Source organism: Salvelinus namaycush, chromosome 2 (genome assembly GCF_016432855.1).
Source record: "Salvelinus namaycush isolate Seneca chromosome 2, SaNama_1.0, whole genome shotgun sequence".
Lineage (NCBI taxonomy): Eukaryota > Metazoa > Chordata > Actinopteri > Salmoniformes > Salmonidae > Salvelinus > Salvelinus namaycush.
Genome location: NC_052308.1, coordinates 31,384,150 through 31,408,182, shown reverse-complemented (window position 1 = coordinate 31,408,182; position 24,033 = coordinate 31,384,150). Strand labels below are relative to the sequence as shown.

Below are 24,033 nucleotides of genomic sequence, written 5' to 3'. Positions count from 1 at the left end.
CTCTCATCAGAGACAGCGGTTTGAAGAACTCTCATCAGAGACAGCGGTTTGAAGAACTCTCATCAGAGACAGCGGTTTGAAGAACTCTCATCAGAGACAGCGGTTTGAAGAACTCTCATCAGAGACAGCGGTTTGAAGAACTCTCATCAGAGACAGCGGTTTGAAGAACTCTCATCAGAGACAGCGGTTTGAAGAACTCTCATCAGAGACAGCGGTTTGAAGAACTCTCATCAGAGACAGCGGTTTGAAGAACTCTCATCAGAGACAGCGGTTTGAAGAACTCTCATCAGAGACAGCGGTTTGAAGAACTCTCATCAGAGACAGCGGTTTGAAGAACTCTCATCAGAGACAGCGGTTTGAAGAACTCTCATCAGAGACAGCGGTTTGAAGAACTCTCATCAGAGACAGCGGTTTGAAGAACTCTCATCAGAGACAGCGGTTTGAAGAACTCTCATCAGAGACAGCGGTTTGAAGAACTCTCATCAGAGACAGCGGTTTGAAGAACTCTCATCAGAGACAGCGGTTTGAAGAACTCTCATCAGAGACAGCGGTTTGAAGAACTCTCATCAGAGACAGCGGTTTGAAGAACTCTCATCAGAGACAGCGGTTTGAAGAACTCTCATCAGAGACAGCGGTTTGAAGAACTCTCATCAGAGACAGCGGTTTGAAGAACTCTCATCAGAGACAGCGGTTTGAAGAACTCTCATCAGAGACAGCGGTTTGAAGAACTCTCATCAGAGACAGCGGTTTGAAGAACTCTCATCAGAGACAGCGGTTTGAAGAACTCTCATCAGAGACAGCGGTTTGAAGAACTCTCATCAGAGACAGCGGTTTGAAGAACTCTCATCAGAGACAGCGGTTTGAAGAACTCTCATCAGAGACAGCGGTTTGAAGAACTCTCATCAGAGACAGCGGTTTGAAGAACTCTCATCAGAGACAGCGGTTTGAAGAACTCTCATCAGAGACAGCGGTTTGAAGAACTCTCATCAGAGACAGCGGTTTGAAGAACTCTCATCAGAGACAGCGGTTTGAAGAACTCTCATCAGAGACAGCGGTTTGAAGAACTCTCATCAGAGACAGCGGTTTGAAGAACTCTCATCAGAGACAGCGGTTTGAAGAACTCTCATCAGAGACAGCGGTTTGAAGAACTCTCATCAGAGACAGCGGTTTGAAGAACTCTCATCAGAGACAGCGGTTTGAAGAACTCTCATCAGAGACAGCGGTTTGAAGAACTCTCATCAGAGACAGCGGTTTGAAGAACTCTCATCAGAGACAGCGGTTTGAAGAACTCTCATCAGAGACAGCGGTTTGAAGAACTCTCATCAGAGACAGCGGTTTGAAGAACTCTCATCAGAGACAGCGGTTTGAAGAACTCTCATCAGAGACAGCGGTTTGAAGAACTCTCATCAGAGACAGCGGTTTGAAGAACTCTCATCAGAGACAGCGGTTTGAAGAACTCTCATCAGAGACAGCGGTTTGAAGAACTCTCATCAGAGACAGCGGTTTGAAGAACTCTCATCAGAGACAGCGGTTTGTGATGAAGGAAGGAGTGTGTGTGGAGAACACTTTAATATATGCATAGACTTGGCTTAGGCAGGATTACAGGCAGCGAATGCGAACAGTTGTGTAAAGTACTTAAGTAGTACATTAAAGCATTTTTACTTAAGTAGTTTTTTGGGGTATATGTACTTTACTATTTATATTTTTGACAACTTTGTACTTTTGTGGCCCGTGTACATTACTGCCCGCACCACGCGGTGAAACACTTTCATTTTCAATGGAAGGAAAACGGTGAGAAGCAGAGTGGGCGGGGGACCGTTGGACGGCACGAACGTGGCGTGGGAGACAGTGAGAAAGTTAAGCATTCCCAACTTCATGCAAATCACCTGCGGCGACCGCTGGGCGTTGACCAATCATATCGAGTGGTTCCTATTAAGAATTTGTCCCAACGCTGGAGACCTTCTTCAGAAAAGATGGCTGACAAAAATACTAGGATGGAAGCAAATGTAAGTAATTATAACGTCAGAACGAATCATGTGAAAAATGTACAGTTGAGAGGATTGTTAGTTAATGTAGAGACAGACGATTATGCATATTTTTTTGTCATAAACTTAATTTACAAAAATTGCTATTTAGCAAGCTAGATAGCTTTATGGGTGTTGTGACATGAGGATGAAATTGTAATTTGTGTTTAATGTTTTAGATACTTCTGAGAACTAGCAAACCAGGCTGTCATCTTGAGTAATGGTGGATGTAAAGAATCTAGCTAGCTAAAGCATTTACTGCAAATTGAATGTACAATTTATAAGCTAGACTTGCTGATATTTGCCATGCAATGCAGCTGAAGTAGGGTAGTGAGCTAACTATTTTCTTGCTTATTGTATGGATGTGTAGCTAGCTATGTAGGCGATCTGTATATGGACCCTAAAACGTTTTGGAATGAATATTAGTTCAGAACCTAGCTATGAACCTCCAGCTATCATAGCCGGTTGTATTGACTTCAACAGTCTGAATGGCATCAATGAAGCCTATGGATTGAGTAGAATATAATATAACTTTATTGTGGAAAGGATGCAAGTCGTATATACAGTACTTTAAAGTATTCAGACCCCTTAACTTTTCCCACATTTTCCCACGATGTTACAGCCTTATCCTAAAATTGATTTAAAGTAGTTTTTTTCCCTCATCAATCTATAAACTCTACCCCATAATGACAAAGCAAAAACAGGTTTTTAGAAAAAAGAAATATCACATATATATATATAATTATTCAGACACTTTGAAGCACCTTTGGCAGCGATTACAGCCTTGAGTCTTCTTGGGTATGATGCTACAAGCTTGGCACATCTATATTTGGGAAGTTTCGCCCATTCTTCTCTGCAGATCCTCTCAAGCGCTGTCATGTTGGATGGGGAGCATTGCCACACAGCTATTTTTAGGTCTCTCCACAGATTTTAGATCGGGTTCAAGTCCGGGCTCTGGCTGGGCTGCTCAAGGTTGTTCAGAGACTTGTCCCGAAGCCACTCCTGCGTTGTCTTGGCTGTGTGCTTAGGTTCGTTGTCCTGTTCGAAGGTGAACCTGCCCCAGTCAGGTCCTGAGCGCTCTGGAGCAGGTTTTCATCAAGGATCTCTCTACTTTGCTCCGTTCACCTTTTCCTCGATCCTGACTAGTTTCCCAGTTCCTGCCAGTGAAAAAATATCCCCACATGCTCCACCGTAGGGATGGTTCCAGGTTTCCTCCAGCCGTGTCTCTTGGCAATCAGGCCAAATAGTTCAAACCTGGTTTCGTCAGACCAGAGAATCTTGTTTCTCATGGTCAGTCCTTTAGGCGCCTTTTGATCAAGCGGTCTGAATAATTTCTGAATGCACTGTATACAGAAACATAATTTGAAAAAAAAACAGTACACTACACTTCCAATACATTATGTAAATACTCAAACAGGTTAATCTCAATATCTAATTTCCTTCATCAGCACTGATCTGAGGACACAGGATAGGTGTTGTATTTCATCAAATGAGACTTAATTTCAATCGGTAGAGAATGTCATCCAAATCAAGTGGAGAATGTGAAACGCGTTATTGAATGTTCATTATCCAAGTGTTATAAATATATAGTACCTGCATTATAAATACAAGTTAAATTTGGGGAGAGGTGTGTGTAAAAGACAGAAAGGGAAAGAGGTAAGAACAGAGTAGCAGGGAAGTCCGCATTTGATTTAATGAATTACTGTGCTACTCTCAGGTCATCACAATGACATAGTGTCTCTAGCGGTGTCTCCTAACCAGCTTTGGGGCCCCAGTTGGCCTGAAGGTTATATTAAGAGCGGGTGAGGTGGCGATGACGGGACTGGAGGTTGGCATCCTCTTTCACATCAAAACATACCTGCAGACAAGAGAGAGAGAGAGAATGAGAGCATGATTAAGCGTTGTTTTGTTTTTTATTATAACGTCGTCATCATAACCATCAGGAGGTGAAGTGCAAAACTGACCTGGGATCATTAACTCTGGGACTACAACATCTCTATCTGTATTTCAATGTAAAGCATCTCTTTAATAATACTTCCTGTTAATCCAACCAAGTGACCTCTCACCTCTAATCATGCTGTGCCCTCTATGTAGCCAGTTCAGATGCGGGAAGAGTTCACTGACACAGCTGATATAACCGAGAGGATTTTGGGAGAAGGGGACGAGGGATGAAGTGAAGGGGAGAGACTGTTATTGAGAAAATAAGTTAGTTAAAGAGTGTTCGACAGGAGTGTGTGTGTGGCCTCACCTGGTGTCCACACTAAGTGGCTGCAGAGTACTTTATGCTGAAAAACATGCACAGACAAACAATATAGGGAGGTTATATAAATAATGAAGTGTCTTACTATTCTCCATGGTTGGTCCTCTTTCCTATTCTTTGAAGGTGGAAGGAAACACAGTTACACACCTGAGCCTGCTTGCTGCACAACACAATCCATCAGTCCAATTTGATAAACAAGTGTGTATTTGTTCATTATAGGGTGTCTAATTGTTCCCCCCAAAAATATATATGGGTGACACTTTTTTTTTGTACAGACATCATCACCCTTACCTAAACCGAGCCCTTACCTGAGAAGTAGAAATCAAAGGGAGATAAACTGGGAATTGAATAACTGCAGTAGACATAGCTAAGTAAATGGAAGAATACTTTTTTAGCAATGTGGATGGCTCTTAAAAGAGCCTTTGGTTGTGCATAGTGTAGTCTATGGTGTTGCCAGGAAACAGCACCCTCTTTGAAGTAGGAGGTGAAGATCTTCCGCACATGGAATGCCTCCTGTGCTGCGTTGTTGGCCCCCATCCTTGAAACATCCTGCAGAGCAGCAGACCTCTCTTCTGACACACGGCGACGAGCTGCAGATCCCCTCCTGGTCCTCGTGTCCATCCTCATGAAGTTGTGCAGGACACAGGTAGCCTTCACACACGCCTGAATTCCCCCATGAGGCAGTCCCAGATGGCCCTGGTCACCCAACCGTGCAGTGCTCTGCACTGTAACTGTAAGCAATCGTTTTAAAGGAATCTCCAGTTCTAAGGTATCTGTTGGAATATGGAAGATGTCATTGTTAGACTTTTACTTCATCGGGTCATTGTGGATTACTAAAGGATATCTCTTATAACAAATCATGGTAACATTAGATAGATGCATGTGCACACACGTGCATGTACAACAGCAGGATTATATCAAGGATAGCATCACAAATTAATACATAAATACCACTTGAAGCTTGATGAAGAGTTGGTCATTTGAATCAGCTGTGTACAATAGTGCTAAGGATAAAACAAAAATGTGCACCCCTTTGTGTCCCCAGGACCAGGACTGAGAACCACTGCTCTTCATTGGGACCTCATCTGCTGACAGGCTTTAGCAGCTCTCTGTATCTGAGGACAGAAAACATCACAAGAAAGAATTCATTGCTTAAATTAGACAGCACTGAATATTATGTTACTATTATTTCTGTCCTCACTTCTAGGGACGAGAACTACACTATCCAGAATAGCCTACTCTCCCTTCTTTGACAGTTGGCGCTGTTATCCTTTCACCCTCCATCAGTGTTAGCTAGTTACCTACAAATGCATCTACATTTATTTATTTATTACAATGATAAATACATCACAATAGCTAGCTAATAGGATGTTAGGTAGCTGGTGATATTGAACTAAGTTTCGATACAGCAAAAAAAAAATATATCGTTTTTTTTTTTACAACTAGGCAAGTCAGTTAAGAACAAAGTCTTATTATCAATGAAGGCCTAGTGGGTTAACTGCCTTGTTCAGGGGCAGAACGACAGATTTTTACCTTGTCAGCTCAGGGATTTGATCTTGCAACCTTTCGGTTATAAGTCCAATGCTCTAACCACTAGGCTACCTGCCGATTGACATGGTAATGGACCAATAGTATTGGAGAAAATTTGAAAAAACTGACCCCTTTGACGCTGTACGTTAAAGTGTGCCGTGTCACGACGAAACATACGGTACTTATTATTAGACTCAGTCAGTTGGTATCAAAGGACGTAACGTGTGCCAGGAAAACATTCCCCACACCATTACACCACCACCACCTGTACCGTTGACACCCGGCATGATGAGGCCATGGACTCATGCTGCTTACGCCAAATCCTGACTGCCATCAGCATGACGCAACAGGAACCGGGATTCGTCGAACCAGGCTATGTTTTTTCCACTCCTCAATTGTCCTGTGTTGGTAATCGCGTGCCCAGTGGAGCACCTGTCCATTGGTCTCATCTTGTTTTTAGCGGATAGGAGTGGAACCCGGTGGTGTCGTCTGCTGCAATAGCCCATCTGTGACAAGGACCAACGAGTTGTGCGTTCTGAGTTGCTGTTCTGCACAACACTGTTGTACTGCGCCGTTATTTGCCTATTTGTGGCCCCTCTGGTAGTTTGCACCATTCTTGCCAACGAGCTGTTTTCATCCACAGGACTGCCTCTGACTGGATGTCTATTTTTTAAATTTATATATATATATTTATTATTATTATTATTAAATAAACACCATTCTCGGTAAAACATACACTGTCGCGCGTGAGAAGCCCATGATGCCCGTTTCTGAGATACTGGAACCGACAATCATACCACTTAAGTCACTTGTTTTTCCCATTCTAATGTTCAGTCGAACCATAACCAAATGGCTCTGCCTGTCTGCTTTATATAGCAAGCCACGGTCACATTACCATTTTCTTGAACGTGATGGTGTACCTAAACTGGCCACTGGGTGGGTGTAAGCCATTTATTTGATCTTAAATATGAAGCCCGCTAGGCCCAGCCTCCCAGCGTCTATCTTCAACATTCAGATATAGGAGTCAATCATACTCAGAGGGCCAAGAACTGTGCTATTAAAATTACATCACAGGGCCACTACTGCTAAGTAAATGAACAGACAGCCATTGATAAGCAAAGCTCCGTTGCCATGAAGATCTCAATTAATGAAATTAACTCCTGGCCGTCCTGCTGATGCTACAACCTGGACTCGAGTAGACGTAACATAGTAAACGAAAATCCAGGACACTCAAATTAGTATTATATGTTACATTTGGTATATGGTATGTGTTAATTTGTGGATGTCCATCATCCAATTTTGTATGATATGTTAAGAATTGTAATTCGTACAATATAATATGAATTTGCAATACGTACAGTACCAGTCAAAAGTTTGGACACACCTACTCATTCAAGGTTTTTCTTTATTTGTACTATTTTCTACATTGTAGAATAATAGTGAAGACACCAAAACTATGAAAAGACATGTATGGAATCATGTAGTAACCAAAAAAGTGTTTTACAAATCAAAACATATTTTAGATTCTTCAAGGAAAAGGGTGGCTACTTTGACAGCTTTGCACACTCTTGGCATTCTCTCAACCAGCTTCACCTGGAATGCTTTTCCAACCGTCTTGAAGGAGTTCCCACATATGCTGAGCACTTGTTGGCTGCTTTTCCTTCACTCTGCTGTCCAACTCATCCCAAACCATCTCAATTGGGTGGAGGTCGGGTGATTGTGGAGGCCAGGTCATCTGAAGCAGCACTCATCACTGTCATTCTTGGTCAAATAGCCCTTACACAGCCTGGAGGTGTGTTGGGTCATTGTCCTGTTGAACTCAAAAGGTTTTCTTTAATGGAAGCTTCTCTAATGCCAAGCATGTAAAGTGTGGTGTACCGCAGGGCAGCTCTCTAGGCCCTCTACTATTTTCAATTGTTTACCAATGACCTGCCATTGGCATTGAACAAAGCATGTGTGTCAATGTATGCTGATGATTCAACCATAAACGCATTAGCAACTACTGCTAATAAAGTCTCTATAACCCTTAACAAAGAGTTGCAGTCTGTTTTGGAATGGGTGACCAGTAATAAATTGGTCCTGAACATCTCTAAAACAAATAGCATTGTATTTGGTACAAATCATTCCTTAAGCGCTAGACCTCAGCTGAATCTGGAAATGAATGGTGTGGCTGTTGAACAAGTTGAGGTGACTAAATTACTTGGCGTTACCTTAGATTGTAAACTGTCATGGTCAAAACATATATAGATTCAATGGTTGTTGGGGAGCGGTCTGGACGTAATAAAGAGATTCTCTGCTTTTTTGACACCACATTCCAAAAAGCAAGTTCTGCTGGCTCTAGTTTTGTCTATTCTTGATTATTGTCCAGTCATGTGGTCCAGTGCTGCAAGGAAAGACCTAGTTAAGCTGCAGCTGGCCCAGAACAAAGCGGCACGTTTTGCTCTTAATTGTAATCAGAGGGCTGATATAAATATTATGCATGCCAGTCTCTTTTGGCTAAGAGTTGAGGAGAGACTGACTGCATGACTTCTTGTTTCTTAAAATGTGTTAAATCCCAAATTGTTTGCATACAGTAGTCAACTTACACACAGCTCTGACATACACTTATGCCACCAGACATGCTATTCAGTCCCCAAATCCAGAACAAATTCAAGAAAGAGTACAGTATTATATAGAGCCCTCATTGCATGGAACTTCCCATCTCATATTGCTCAAATAAAAAGCAAATCTGGTTTCAAAAAACAGATAAGCAACACTCGTGGCGAAACGCCTCTCCCTTATTTGACCGAGATAGTTTGTGTGTGCATTGATGTGTAGGCTACGTGTGCCTTTTTAAAAAATGTACTTAGTTCTGTCCTTGTCTGTACGTAGCTGTTCTTGTCTTGATGTTCTGTATTATGTTTCATGTGTTGTGTGGACCCCAGGAAAGTAGCTGCTGCTTTTGCAACAGCTAATGGGGATCCTAATAAAATACCAAAATCGTCTGAGACCAGGCTGGACAGTGGTCTGACACAATAGTTTCCCCTCTCAACAGGCGGCTCAGATGGTTTCCCAATGATCTAATACCACTGTCATCTGTATGTGTGTGTAAATGGGTTAAGAGTCAGTCTGTCGGAGTCTCCTGGCAGATTTGAGTGCTGATGCGGATTGTATCTAACATTGAGAGGGCACTTCAGACTTATGATGATAGGTCTTTATCTACTTTGTGTGTACTTGTTAAGTGATGAGTTTATATTGATGGAGGTTAAATAAACAGATTGCACCAATACCATTTAATAATGTGGTCAAACCAGTGGTGGAGAGTTAGATGCCTGAAATCCTCTGACCCTAGACTTGGTGAAAGTCCTCCTAGTTTTTAATCTGACAGCTGTGTCTGTATTCTGACCTGTGTGTGTTGTCCCTGTCAGCTACCTGAATGACCTGGAGAGGATAGCCAAAGCAGACTACATCCCCACACAGCAGGACGTGCTGCGGACCAGAGTGAAGACCACTGGCATTGTGGAGACACACTTCACCTTCAAAGACCTACACTTTAAGTGAGTGGACCACTGACTCCCTGGCTTGTGTGTCAGTGCACCAGTTCCCTATTCTGAATCAAAGATTCCTCCGTCATATTCTGATTTGTATTGTTCTAGCAGAAAGCAGTGATTTAGTTTCTGTCTGTTGATAGTGAATGTGAGATGGGTAACCTGATCCTGCCTCATAAGTTAGCTTCAGGATCTGGTTCATTTTGAACCCTCTGCCCGCACCGCTGCCCAGACGCAAAGGAACCTCTGTTTCTTTCCTCTGTCTTTGTTCTTCACTCCAAGGCACCATCTTGTCTGGTTGTTACTTTGAAAAGGCAATTTCCAGCTGACTGATCTGGTCTGGTTCTCTGTGTGTGTCAGTTTGTGTGTATGGTGGGGAAGTTGTGTGAAAAACTGATGGACTGGCAGGTTGCATGGCTGTTTGCAGGCTGGTTTATGTGTTCAATGGCAGTGGCTTCCGAAATCTATGTTCATTTGAATGTGGGAATACTCTACATACATATACATCTATTTGTACACCACCAACAACCCCACACAAATAACATGCCCTGCAGCAGTGTTAGCTCGTGTTTAGCTGGCCTGATGGAATCAGGCTACAGTGAGTGATATTAGAGCTGATGAGAGCCCTGTTGAGGTGAGCACTACTAATTACAGCCCTGAACATTACAGCCCTATGTGTTTGCATGCTTACACAGCCTACTAACACATAGCATAGCAGCACTCCATTACATATGAAATTCACCCAAATATCAGCAGAATTTCTAGCAGGGCTGACAGTACAAAAAATAATCTGACAGTCTGTCTGGTGTCTGCCAAACAAGACTTCCAGACCACTGTCTCTGCATATCCTCCTATTCTCTGTTTTCAAAAGCAACCTCCCTTGTGTTGATGATTAAACGGGCACCACAGCCGAGACTGGCACTTCCACAGCAGGCATCTTCTCATTTCGCCCATGTGCCCGGTCGGTTTGCTATGTCCTCATGAAGAAGTCATGCGGAGATCCATCGTGACAACAAACAAACAAAAACAGATCCGCTCCCTCAGCGACTCAGCCCCATCTGCCCTGTAACCACGGCAACTGCACTGTACAAGAACGGTGACAAAATGCCAGGGAAAATGGCATGTTCTGTGCAGGGAAGGTGCTATGAGTACAGAGACCCTCAGCCTCCCTTCTCTGGGCCAATCCTGGTTTAATGGAATGTGGGGGCTCCTCCAGGAATGTCACATCATCATGGTGCTTCCCTCTCATTGGTGTAATTATGGATCCCAATACAGAGGACATGAATGGACCTGCAGAAAACCGCTCCTCTGTTTCCAGACCTAATAGAGTGGATAGGTGTAAAAAAAAAAAAAAACATTGGGTAAATCCCATAAGCCCATGAATCTGTGGAGCCAGCACCATATTGTTTACACCTATTTATTTCTTCACAATATGCACACATCAAAGGAGATACAGGGTTAGACTAGAGGTTGTTCTGGGAGTTGAGGTTGGGCATACAGTACAGTACCACTAGTAAGCAGCAGTAGAAGGGTGACCCTCACTGGCTGCTTGTGTCCCTACAGAATGTTTGACGTGGGCGGTCAGCGTTCCGAGAGGAAGAAGTGGATCCACTGCTTTGAGGGAGTCACAGCCATCATCTTCTGTGTGGCCATGAGTGCCTACGATCTGGTGCTGGCTGAGGATGAGGAGATGGTGAGGAGGCAGGAGACTGTTTTAAGTACCACTGACTGGATCTCTCTTATCCCTTTTTAATGCAGTTTTATTTCTAAAGGAAATTACCTCACATTAATTTTGAGTTGTCTTGATCAACTGGAATTAAATAATGTTTTGTTATTCTCTCCCTCTCCCTTTAGAACCGGATGCACGAGAGCATGAAGCTGTTTGACTCCATCTGTAACAACAAGTGGTTCACAGAGACCTCCATCATCCTCTTCCTCAACAAGAAGGATCTGTTTGAGGACAAGATCACACACAGCCCCCTGACCATTTGCTTCCCGGAGTACTCTGGTAAGACCACAACACAACTTGGAATCCCCTGAATGTTCCATGTTCTCTTGTAGTTGGCAGTGCTTTACGCTGAAATTCTCATGTCAGGCTAGGAGGTGTCGTTTTTACCAGTCAAAGGAGTCTAGTGGCAAGATGTGTAGCTCAACAACCCCATGAATCCCATCAGTAGAACAGATCAACTTCTCCACCTGATACTAGTTTTCTCCTGACGCGTACAGACTCAGTAGCACAACCATTCTAATTCTATGGGCAAAACAATCCTCGTAACCTCCTCTCCTATGCCCAGGTCCCAACAAATTTGAGGAGGCGCAGGCCTACATCCAGACCAAGTTTGAGGACCTGAACAAGAAGAAGGACACCAAGGAGATCTACAGCCACTTCACCCAAGCCACCGACACCAAGAACGTTCAGTTTGTCTTCGACGCCGTCACCGACGTCATCATCAAGAACAACCTGAAGGACTGTGGTCTCTTCTAGAGCCTGAGGAATAGTCAAGGTCAGCTTCTACATATGTACAATAGAGCACACACTGGAATCTGTTCATAAATGCACAGAAACCAGCTAGTTAATGTGTTTTGAATAAAACTTCAAGGTTAACATTGGATGCATTAACCTCTCCCTCTCTCTGTGTTCCCTCCGATTACTTGAACAGCTCTGACTATAAGGAAGTTTGGAAGAAAAACGTTGTGAAGGAATGCACTGGCCAACCACGATTTCGGCTTTGCTCTGCTTTTTTTAAAGGCACCTAAGAGACTGAGAACTCGGAGAGCATTGCAGAATATCAACGATTGCTGATCCAGTTGCTCATATTGTTAACTCTTTGGGCTAAGACCACAAATCAAACATTTGTTATTGTTTTTTTTTCTTAGTTTATTTTCAATTATTAGAGGCATTGGAAAAGGTTTTTATATAAATGTGTTCATTTTACTTTAGAAAATCTGATGTGCATTGCAAATTCTATTAAACTTTTAATCGCATAAAGCTTATTTTGTAAAACAAGAACATGCATGGATAAAGATTATGAATGGAAAAAGGACGTGCTTTTTTTATCATGTTTACATATGTTCCTCATTCATAGCCAAACTGCATATTTTTCCTGCATGACTCGAGATGGCAAATATATTAGCTCTGTAATCTGCACAGAATATTTTAACATTCCTTTTACAAAATCTAAATAAAAATATTAAAAAGTAAAACAAAAAACCTTCACAACCAGGGGAAGGAATGGCAAAAATTCTAACTGATTTAAAGTATGTGTGTACCTAACAACATAATTTTTTATAATACCAATTCCATGTCTTTTGCAGTATGTTTGTGCCTTCACTTAAGTTTACAGCCGATTCATAGATATGCTTTTATCAGTACTGTTTGACCGACTGTATGCCTACTTTTTTCTTCCATTTTTCTCACAACATCTTAATGATAAATAGATTGAGGAAAGACAAAATCTAATTGGGAAAGGTTAGTTTTTTGGTCAATATTAAAAGGCTTTGAAAGTCTTATATAATGATTTAATTTAAATAAAAATAAAGATCACCTGATTTACTTGCTCTTGTGTTTTCCTACACATTATTTAGGTAATTTTCACATACTAATGGACAGGTTTTTCATAGAACACAACAGATAATTTCATTCAAATCAGGTTAGAGCTGTTGGTGTAATAAAACCAAAACAAACTGTTATTCCACAAGTCAGACAAAACAACGTACACTACATGACCAAAATAAAATCTCATTTATAAATCATGGGCATTAATATGGAGTTGGTCTCCTCCCTTTGCTGCTATAACAGTCTCCGCTCTTCTGGCACGGCATTCCACTAGATGTTGACACATTGCTGTGGGGACTTGCTTCCATTCAGCCACGAGCCATTAGTGAGGTTCGGCACTGATGTTGGGCGATTAGGCCTGGCTCACAGTCGGCGTTCCAATTCATCCCAAAGGTGTTTGATGGGGTTGAGGTTAGGGCTTTGCTGGCCAGTCAAGTTCTTCCACACCGATCTCAACAAATAATTTCTGTATGGATCTCGCTTTGTGCATGGGGGCATTGTCATGCTGAAACAAACTGTTGCCACAAATTTGGAAGCACAGAATCGTCTAGAATGTCATTGTATGCTGTAGCGAAGATTTCTCTTCACTTTAACTAATGGGCCTGGCCCGAACCATGAAAAATAGCCCCAGATCATTATTCCTCTTCCACCAATCTTTACAGTTGGCACTATGCATTGGAGCAGGTAGAGTTCTCCTGGCATCTGCCAAACCCAGATTTGTTCGTCGGACTGCCAGATGGCGAAGAGTGAATCGTCACTACAGAGAACGTGTTTCCTGTGCTCCAGAGTCTAAATGTGGTGAGCTTTACACCACTCCAGCCGACGCTTGGCATTATGCATGGTAATTTTAGACTTGTGTGTGACTGCTCGGCCATGGAAACTCATTTCATGAAGCTCCTGACAAACAGTTATTGTGCTGATGTTGCTTCCAGAGGCAGTTTGGAACTCAGTAATGAGTGTTGCAACCGAGGATTGACGATTTTCACGTGCTTCAGCATTCAGCGGTCCTGTTCTGTGAGCTTGTGTGGTCTACCACTTTGCGGCTGAGCCGTTGTTGCTCCTAGACGTTTCCACTTCACAATAACAACACTTACAGTTGACTGGGGCAGCTCTAGCAGGGGAGAAATTTGATGAACTGACTTGTTGGAAAGGTGGCATCCTATGACAGTGCCACATTAAAAGTCACTTAGCTTTTCAGTAAGGCCATGCTACTGCCAATCTGTGTCCATGGACATTGTATGGCTGTGTGCTAGATTTTATACACCAATCAGCAATGGGTGTGGCTGAAATAGCCAAATCCACTCATTTGAAGGGGTGTCCACATACTTTTGTATATATAAGGTATACTGTTGATGCTGAACTACATGAGTACACATACAGGAATAGTAATTAAGGAGTAGCCTCCAACACAGCATGTCAGCATGATTATGTATTAAATAGTACCTTTTACAATATCACTCTTACAAACTTCAAATCGACCTGTAATTGAAATCACAATTATGCTAAAATGCCTGATTGCACACATCATATGAATCCACATCATATGAATCCTCTTCAGCTACAGATGGTATAAACAGCACATAAATCAGTGCAGGTCGTTGATGGTAAGACTGGACGTCCCCTACAACCAACGCCGTTCACCACTGGAAGAGTTGAACAGGTAACTGCGCCCTGAAACTAACAAAAAAACATGTTTTCCAATTACTTCTCACATTTTAGGCCTGAAAACCTCGAAACATTGGATTAATTCATATGTTTTGATAAATTCCAGAAGATGATTAGCTTAATATGAATATTGGAACATTTTGGTGGTTTGTAAGCCCAGCTCTTACCTGGATCTTGTGCCTTCCCATCAAACCTCTGAGAGAACAGAAATTACCTGTTAAATCTCTATTAAGCCTGGACCCAATGTTGACTGTAACCCATAGAGTTTCCATAGGCAATGGACACCTACCAGCAGGTCGTCTTGTATGCTGACTTTAGACAGACTGAGGGTGCCATCTAGTGAGGCCTTGGAGAAACACATTCAAAGGTAAACCCATGCTGTTTCACATATTTATTCTCATCAGGATGCAATTGGAAACCATTGATCCAAACTTGCCTGGTCATTTTCACTGGCCCCATTTTGACTCACTTCTGTGTTCATTTTGCCGATCTCTTCCCTGCTCAGATAACATATTACACAGTACGTTGTGAGTTAGTGGTAAAATGTTTATAACAATTAATAATGGCTTATAATTCAAAACTTGGTTCTCTAATGGTACTCACGTCTTATTTGATGGAGGTTCAGGCTCATCTTTTGGTCCCCAACCATAGACGCTGCAGGCATAAACATAGAATTCTTATTATGGACTGTTACACTAACCTAACCCCCGCTGAAAACCCTGCTGCTTCCATGGGAGAGCAGATCTTGTAAACTCTACAGTGAGCGGATTAACTGAACAGAGGTTGTCAAGGACCAGAGTTATGCAACCTTGCTCGACATCATCACTTCAGACTTATTTTTATCTATTTTATAGAGAGTCTAGAGCGAGAGAGTTGGGCATAGGTGGTCAGTGTGTGTGTGTGGGGGGGGGGGGGTAAATCACCGGCTCAGAATGGCCCTGATGAGCAGACTTGTGACCAGCAGGAGCAGGATGCCGGTAACCGTCACCACAGCAACAAACCAAGGCTCTGGATCCCAGTAGTCTGACATCACTGTGACCACGTGTGGAGGTTTAGCCTAGAGGAGGGACAGCAAAGAGATGATACAGTCTCTTATGGGTCTCCTGTTGTGAAAGGTTTTCCTTCATATGAAGTAGCTGTGTTACAGGGGTGTGTACCATGTCTCTACAAGGCTGATCTTACTGTAGTGGTAGTAGTAGTAGTAGGAACAGTAGTGGTCCAGGGAACTACGTAGATGTAGGCCACAGCCTCAGTGTGATGCCTGCCATCCGACACAGAGATGGTGACTTCAAACATGGTGCGGTCATAAACCCCATCCACCACGTAGGAGAACACATTTTTGGAGACGAGACTCAACCCGGTCATCAGAAACCGGTCCACTGCAGCACCTGTCGTGAATGAAATCACACGTGCTCAGATATGGAAACATACTTTTGATTAACAACAAATCTTTAGCTGACTTAGCCTGAGAGTGTGGTGGGGAATATTGGTGTAAACTGAAACATACACTCAGTTACACACACTGTGTACCATTAGTGATGGTAGCTGTTAGTCTGTCGCTGTCTGCATCAGCGCAGCTGAGTGAGAGGATGGGGAGTTTATTAGACAAGGTGGAGAAGATGGTGGACTCATAGGAGATTGGGTCACACACTGGAGCATTATCATTCACATTCTGACAGAGAAGAGAGAGGATGGAATGGATACAGAGTAATCATTAGTTTTCACAATTTACATCCAAAACCATTTTTAATCTATGGTATTATATGGATAAATGTCTGAAAGTATGTACTCTGTTATCCTGTACTAGATACATGTACAATGGTGCTTTAGCTCTCTGTCCATTCCTCACCTCCACTTGTACGGTGATGTCCACTGTTCTTCTCTTGCGGTTGGTACGGTCCATATCCTGCTCATAATCCTCAGCCTGAACCCCCACTACATAAACCTGCTGCTCCTCAAAGTCCAGCTCTCCGCCCAGATACAGCTCCCCTGGAGAGAGAGATGCAGCCTATTTATTGATGTTAAATGTTAACTAAGAATCTTAAGCTGATCCCTGTGTGCTCAGCTGTAGCCTCACCTCCCTCAGGGTCAATAGTGAACATGGCGTCTCCTGTAGTGATTGAGTAGCGGATGTTGCCAAAGGGCCAGTCTGTGTCTCTGGCCACCACCGTCCCCACTGCCGTACCAGGCCTGGTGCCCTCAGGGACACTGAAGAACAAAGTCTGAAACACTGGATCATGTTCATTGACTGGGGTTACACTGACCAGAACACGCACCTGGGCTGGATACGGAGAGAAACGGTGTTACACTGCCATCCTATAACTTCGAAGTAAACTGCCACATATATTAGATGATGGTGTACTGTGTACATGACACACAGGGAACAACACAAAGTGAACTGACATGTGAGAGGAGGGGTGCCTGCGTCCGTAGCCAAGATGGTGGCCTCATACTGGAAGTTATTGGTGGCCATCTCAGCAGAGTCGTAGTTCAGAGTGTTGTTAACCTGGCAGACAGATTGAATCGAGCCCTCACTTTATCAAGACATACACTCGAATAGTAATAGTACATCAAATATTATGCATTGTTAAATCATTATCATGGTTACCTGGAGCTGTCCGTCTTTGACGCGGAATTTGAGCAGTGATAATCTGTTATCGACGAGTGTGAGCGACACACTCTGGTTACTGACGTCAATGTCAACACAGGTCAGTGAGCCCAGGCTGCTGCCCACCTCAATGGTCTCTGACACCTCCAGCCTACAACACAACAGGACACACGGTCTGTGTTCAATCTGGCAAACTGCTGTTCTACTTGCATTTCCTAAACCATTTACAGAAAAGGTGAAATGATTGAACTGTTTAAATTCAATTAGATTATTAGACTACATTTCTATAAACATCTGTTTTATTTTAGCTAAAATGTATAAGAATAATTAAAGTCACACACTGCATAAGAGCCTTATCCCAGACCCAAATGGGATTTCTCTGCACTGATTAAAAGCAGTAATTCAGACCCAATTATCTCCAACTTCTGTCCAATAATACATATCATCATTCATAATTAGGCTGTAGTCGGATAGTGATAATAATGGTGGGTATGAAGTAGGTCATACAGACTGGGTGGTCATTCATTTGTAGTGGAGACTGCATCTTAATGGTGCTTGTCTTGTCCTAATTACCACCATTACTCTAACACCGTACACCCCTATATCCACTACTAATATCACTTAAATTGGTACAGGACTCTCACTAACTGGTGCAACAAATATAGCCTCAAAATATGTTCATGAGTGAGAAACAACAATACCATGCACCCACTGGTGTTCAAAAGGTTTTTGGTGCTCCAAAAATGAGGTATTATATTGTATTCTGAATTACAGTAAATTACTGGCAGCAATTGGTTACTGTAGAATTTCAGGACATGATTTGTAGAATTCCAAAAATACAGTATTTTACTTTATTCTGTGGTGGTACAGCATTCTCACTCATGGGTGCAACAAATATAGCCTCTTACAAGGCACGCCTTAATATGTTAATGAGCCAGAGACTCGTTACCCGCCCGCATTTTCCCACAATGCACCATAATTAATACCGTAAACACATTTATGGTGTTTTACTGTGCATGTTACAGTATTTTACTGTTGAAATTACATAAAGGTCTTACAATGTGCTGTAACACAAATGTATGGTATTTTACTGTGCATTCTACGGTAATCTACTGTATACGGTTTATACAGTGTCATTTAGTCGATTAATACATCTGCTAACAGTGAATGATTACTGGCAGCAATTGGTTACTGTAGAATTTCAGGACATGATTTGTAGAATTCCAAAAATACAGTATTCCCCCCCGTGAATCAGCCTTTGGGACACTGCGGTCTGGACCCCAGGGAGTTATAGTCGTGGTCATGGAAAACTCCTGGCCATAGACATGACCTAATGTAATCTATCAAAGATATACATATAGGGCTGATTTTAGTCAGGTGCCCAGTGATCCAGTAGAGTCCTGTTACTTACACAAACACTGAGGGGGAGCAGAAGGGTGGGAACTCATTGACATCCAAAACGTTGACCGTGACAGTGGCGGTAGCTGAGCGTTCCACTGCCACGCTGTAGGCTCTGACCAATAGAACACTGTGGGCCAGGGCCAGCTCCGCCTCCAGGTCTAGGTTATAGGCTGTTCTGATGATACCGTCCTCTGATAGGATAAGAGACAGGAAGAGAGACAGTTCAACACTTCGGGGGCAAATCATTCACTGTTAGCAGATGTATTAATCGACTAAATGACACTGTATAAACCGTATACAGTAGATTACCGTAGAATGCACAGTAAAATACCCTACATTTGTGTTACAGCACATTGTAAGACCTTTATGTAATTTCAACAGTAAAATACTGTAACATGCACAGTAAAACACCATAAATGTGTTTACGGTATTAATTATGGTGCATTGTGGGAAAATGCGGGCGGGTAACGAGTCTCTGGCTCATTAACATATTAAGGCGTGCCTTGTAAGAGGCTATATTTGTTGCACCCATGAGTGAGAATGCTGTACCACCACAGAATAAAGTAAAATACTGTATTTTTGGAATTCTACAAATCATGTCCTGAAATTCTACAGTAACCAATTGCTGCCAGTAATTTACTGTAATTCAGAATACAATATAATACCTCATTTTTGGAGCACCAAAAACCTTTTGAACACCAGTGGGTGCATGGTATTGTTGTTTCTCACTCATGAACATATTTTGAGGCTATATTTGTTGCACCAGTTAGTGAGAGTCCTGTACCAATTTAAGTGATATTAGTAGTTTCCTAACAATTAAATGTATATAGGGAACAGATCATTATTCACTGATGTCGAGGATTTACACAAAGAAAATTGAGTTTCACGTTGAAATCTCAAATTATGATTCAGCCATTTATGCATCTCAATGCATAGAGGATATTATAAAAACATTGATTTTCATCACATAATATTGGTGAGATAAGAATGAGAAAATCTGAACCTCTACCAATCTTGAAATGGGGATAATCTTTTACAAAAGTGTAGAGTACATCAGGGATGGTGAGGTTAGCTCTGACGATAGCTACAATATCCTCAGGTCCTTGGTTCTCAAAGATGGACACATTCTGGGAAACAAGACTGACAAGAGATCTGGGTTAACCACACCTTTTAACATGTAAATCTGATAAACACAATATCTATCATAAACCCTATAAATGAAACCTCTTAGGACTGGGAGTGATAGATAAACATTAAGAAGGCAAGGCATCATTCCGTTGAACTCACAGCAGATCCAGAGGAGGGTTGTAGACTTTCAGCACCTTGATCCTGACTGTCCCAGTACAGTTAGCCCCCTGTTTGTCTCTCACAACCACAGACAGCATCAATTCCTGTTCAACAGCATCACACGAGGAGGAAATCATTCTGATAAAACAAACTTCTAAAACATGTCTTTATACATAAAGGTATACATAATATCACACCCTCACCCTTGGCCCTGTGTGGTAATCAAATGGTTGGCTTGAGATGATGCTGCCGCCTCCACTGACGTGGAACTGTCCTTTGGAGGATTTGGGCAAGACCTGACTGATAGAGAACTGCAGCACAAACCCACAAACCAGAACGGGTGTCAACACTTGGTCTAAACCTATACTGAATAGGATTAGGCAATGTATTGGTACAGTAATACAGCTGAGATCAGAAAGTAATGAGGAGGTAGTGTGTTTATTACAGAGAGTGTGTCATTGCGGTCTGCGTCGGAGGCCAGGACAGTGTAGAGAGTCACAGGAACAGGAAGGTTCTCTGGGACATGAACCTCAACTCCTGTACACAAACACCCATCAGACCATCTACTCATTACAACGTCCCTCAACAACACACTCACCTTATAACATAGTAATAACACCGTAATAAACATGTAATAGCCTTGTAAACAGTGTATAATGTATGTGTAGTGGTTGAGGTGAGGTTGTGTTACCAGGCAGCTGGAACAGAGGTTCACACTGTGGCGTGTTGTTCTCATCCACCACCCTGATATGGAAGGTCTGCTCTGCACGGCCTGATGAGGTGACCAGGCCCAGACGAACACTCACCATGCTGGCCTTCTCATAGTCCAGAGAACCGCTCAACACTATCTACACATGTACACCATATTAGATGCAAAACATTTATCTTTACTAATGTCTCATTTGTTCATGTGCAAAACAGAGGTCAGGGTTGAACTGGGATCTGGACATAACCCTAGGGTTATTGTTATTGTTGTGGTTGAGGCTTAGGGTTGTAGTTGTAGCTGAGGCTAGGGTTATGGTTGAGCTGGGATGTGGACATGAAGCTGGGGTTAGGGTTGAGACTAAGGTTGAGCCGGGCTGTGGACATGAAGCTGGGGTTAGGTTAGAATGTCAAAAAAATGTTACGTCTTCATCAGTATAAAAAGCAGATGACAATAAAGATACCCGAGAACTGATATTTGACAAAATTGGCTGTTCCGACCTGGACATTGAAGATACCAGAGACGTTAGTAGGGTTGACGATGGGCGTCTCAAACACTGCTAACTCTGGGTTGACAGAGAGGATGTTGACTGTGGGGAGAAGACTGGAGCTCTGCACATGAAACTCCACCACCACACTCCTGGGACGGGTGCTCTCCGATACAGACACGGAGGCAGGGAGGCCTATGAACCCTAGAGGGAGCCACAGCACAGTCCACGCAGCTCTAAAATCTAAACAGAACATTCAGAGCTCCTGTCCAAATCAAATCACATTGTATTTATCACATCTGCCAAATACAACTGGTGTAGACTTTACAGTGAAATACTTGTTTACAAACCTGTCCCAATTATGCAGAGTTTAAAAGATAATACAAAATTAAATAGTAACTTACTCAAGGAGTAAAATAAAATACACAAGAATTAAGCTAAATACAGGGAGTACCAGTACCAGAATACACCACTGCACAGAATAGAAATATGTAGTGTAGTAGGGCATAGCTACTGATATACTGGCATATTATACATGGTGTAATAGACTACTGTACAGGGAGAAAGAGCGAGACAGGGGGATTAATAAATTATATTTATTCAATGGTATTAGAAATACAAGATGAATTACTTAAGCACACAGCAGTGCACTGGGGAGCACTGCAGACACAGTTAGACACAAACTCCTTTACTGACAACAAACACAGGTAACTCACCAGTCGCTATGGAAACACACGCTCCTTTGGACCATGAACAGCACAGAATAAGATGAATTAATAAGAGCACTTGATCAATTTGGTTGCAAGCATTTGAAGTGTATCTCATCAGACTTTTGACTTCACAACATTGTACAACTGTGGCAGTATAAAATCAGGTTCCATGGTACATCTACTACATATACAAAATGTAATAGTCTCAACTTGTTTCGGAAGTCCTATTTTCAATTGATAGAGAAAGGTGGGCTTTTAGTTATGATGTCCATCTACAGCTTGTCCATCGGAATAGATTCATGAAGACACTTCCACATTTTCACCAGCCCGAGTACCCATTCCTCCATACTTTGATACTTCGATATTCGACATTTCCAACTGACGCAAAATGTAAGATGGCGTCGACAGAGAGGGCTACCTCGCTTCTAGTCCTTAGGAAACTTTTACAAGCATTTCGCTACACTTGCAATAACATCTGCTAACCATGTGTATGTGACCAATGAAATTTGATTTCAAAGATGTATGTTATAGATAGTTCTTAATGAACTCACCGGTCAAAATGTGAAGCTGTAAAAAAGATGTTAGGAGCAGTAGACAGAGGAGATTGTAGACACCCATAGTTGGAAGTTAAGGCTGGTGTTGTTAACTGGGAAGCTGATTATCTGGACTGTGTAGAACTGGGAAGACCTAGTAGAGCTAGTAAGGCTGTGTGTTCTGTGTTCCTCAGCCCTGGTTACCAAACAAACGTACCCCTCCTCAGATGTAAAGTACATGACCATATCAACTCTGCCTGGTCTTGACACATTTATGATCCTAAAGTCAAGATGAACTGATAACATGTTGTATTGAGTAAAGAGACTGGGCAACACATGAAAACTCCATAGCAACACATGTATACTGACTGACACATTAGATATGCTCTGTAAACCAAGCAGGGAGAAGGACATGCCTGGATGTTCCAAAAATAAATTCACATTTCAATCTGTCATAATGCAGTAATGGTCAAAAACACACTCAAAGAGGCACAGTGTAATTACTTAGGCCTAATGCATGTAGATAAAAACAGACATAATTGATCCAAAATGTATGGGCAGAGGCATTTACAGCTGCTATTATGTACAGAGAAAGGTTTATCATTGAGGTGTGCAGTTGTTAATGGACAGAGACATTATTCAATTATGAAGAGGGACCCTTTCATAGAAAGCAGAGGCCCTTTCACAAAAACACACAAAAGACCCTAAAAGCAAAGATGGGAACATCTTGTGAATTACTTAATTCACACTGACACAATAATACACACATGCCACATCATTATAAAATCAGCCCCATGGGCACTATAAAGATGTCAATGAGGAAGCCGGGGCTGGTTTTAGTAGGCTGCATTAGAAGTAGGTCTACTTAGTAAAACACCATTACCGGACAGAGTTGTCAGGCATCTGGAGAACGAGGTTATATATTTGATTTTGCACTGTATGGGAAAATATGTATGGACTGAATAAACTACTCACTTCCCCCCAAAAACAACAAGTTGTAGAAGCAGGTTGAGACATGCCATGTGTGATGCACTCTACGCAGTCTGGTCACATCATGGTTGATGAGATGTGTACATCTGCACATGAATAGTAGACTATCAAATGCGGATTAGTCCAATGAACAGTGAACAGTTGTACATCGCTCACCTTAACACTGACATGAATAACAATACATTACAAGAATGTTGCAAATGGGTACTGATGACCCATTGACAGTAGATGATAATCTCCTGCTCAGTGGCATTCTGTACAGTACAGCATCTATCTCACTAGATGGCGACATATGTGGACCTATACAATTCTATTCCTGTGGCAACCTTCAGGTGCTATAATTTTCAAATATTTAATGAATCTGTCATTTCAGTAATATTTGCTGCACAATATACTTAAAGGGGCAATCTGCAGTTGCTACATTCATTGCTACGTAAATTAATTACATGTGCCCATTGATTCTTGAAGAATATAACTTATAAATGCTTCATGAGCTTAGTGCAACCGTTGTACCCCATCAGAACCCAAAATATATGCTTGTTTTACTCCAATGTTTGTAAACAAAGGACATGTAAACTAACACTATACAGACTGAAAACATGGTTAAAACTATCATTTGAATATCATGGATGGTCAGTCCTTGCATACCTCTGTCTATGAATTTGAGAGTGGTTCCATTTCTCCAGCCCCATCCCTTAGCTTTTTACCCAAACAGGGGCATGGAAAATGATTTGATATTGTTTCAACTTGGT

At 42.1% G+C, this 24,033-nt stretch overlaps 2 protein-coding genes across 3 annotated transcripts in view; one reads left to right on the top strand and one right to left on the bottom strand.

Annotated features, from left to right (window-relative positions):
* Positions 1-12,894, top strand: part of LOC120061446 (guanine nucleotide-binding protein G(i) subunit alpha-2-like) — a 108,581-nt gene extending 95,687 nt beyond the window's left edge. For both annotated transcript variants that reach the window (XM_039011260.1, XM_039011267.1), the window contains 5 exons: positions 9,222-9,350; positions 10,905-11,034; positions 11,196-11,349; positions 11,636-11,845; positions 12,002-12,894. In XM_039011260.1, coding sequence (XP_038867188.1) covers positions 9,222-9,350; positions 10,905-11,034; positions 11,196-11,349; positions 11,636-11,826 — 604 coding nt within the window. In that variant the 3' untranslated portion in view covers positions 11,827-11,845; positions 12,002-12,894. The remainder of the gene's footprint in view (positions 1-9,221; positions 9,351-10,904; positions 11,035-11,195; positions 11,350-11,635; positions 11,846-12,001) is intronic.
* Positions 12,895-15,481: 2,587 nt separating this feature from the next.
* On the bottom strand, positions 15,482-22,097 carry LOC120021223 (cadherin-related family member 4-like). The gene is made up of 15 exons (XM_038964893.1): positions 22,094-22,097; positions 21,062-21,252; positions 20,550-20,706; positions 20,304-20,395; positions 20,062-20,169; positions 19,859-19,962; positions 19,581-19,711; positions 18,582-18,762; positions 17,171-17,321; positions 16,966-17,068; positions 16,640-16,843; positions 16,412-16,551; positions 16,093-16,234; positions 15,745-15,950; positions 15,482-15,619 (listed from the first exon to the last, which is right to left on the bottom strand). Exons 1-15 carry the CDS (start codon positions 22,095-22,097, stop codon positions 15,482-15,484), a joined length of 2,052 nt encoding a protein of 683 aa, XP_038820821.1.
* Positions 22,098-24,033: the final 1,936 nt, after the last annotated feature.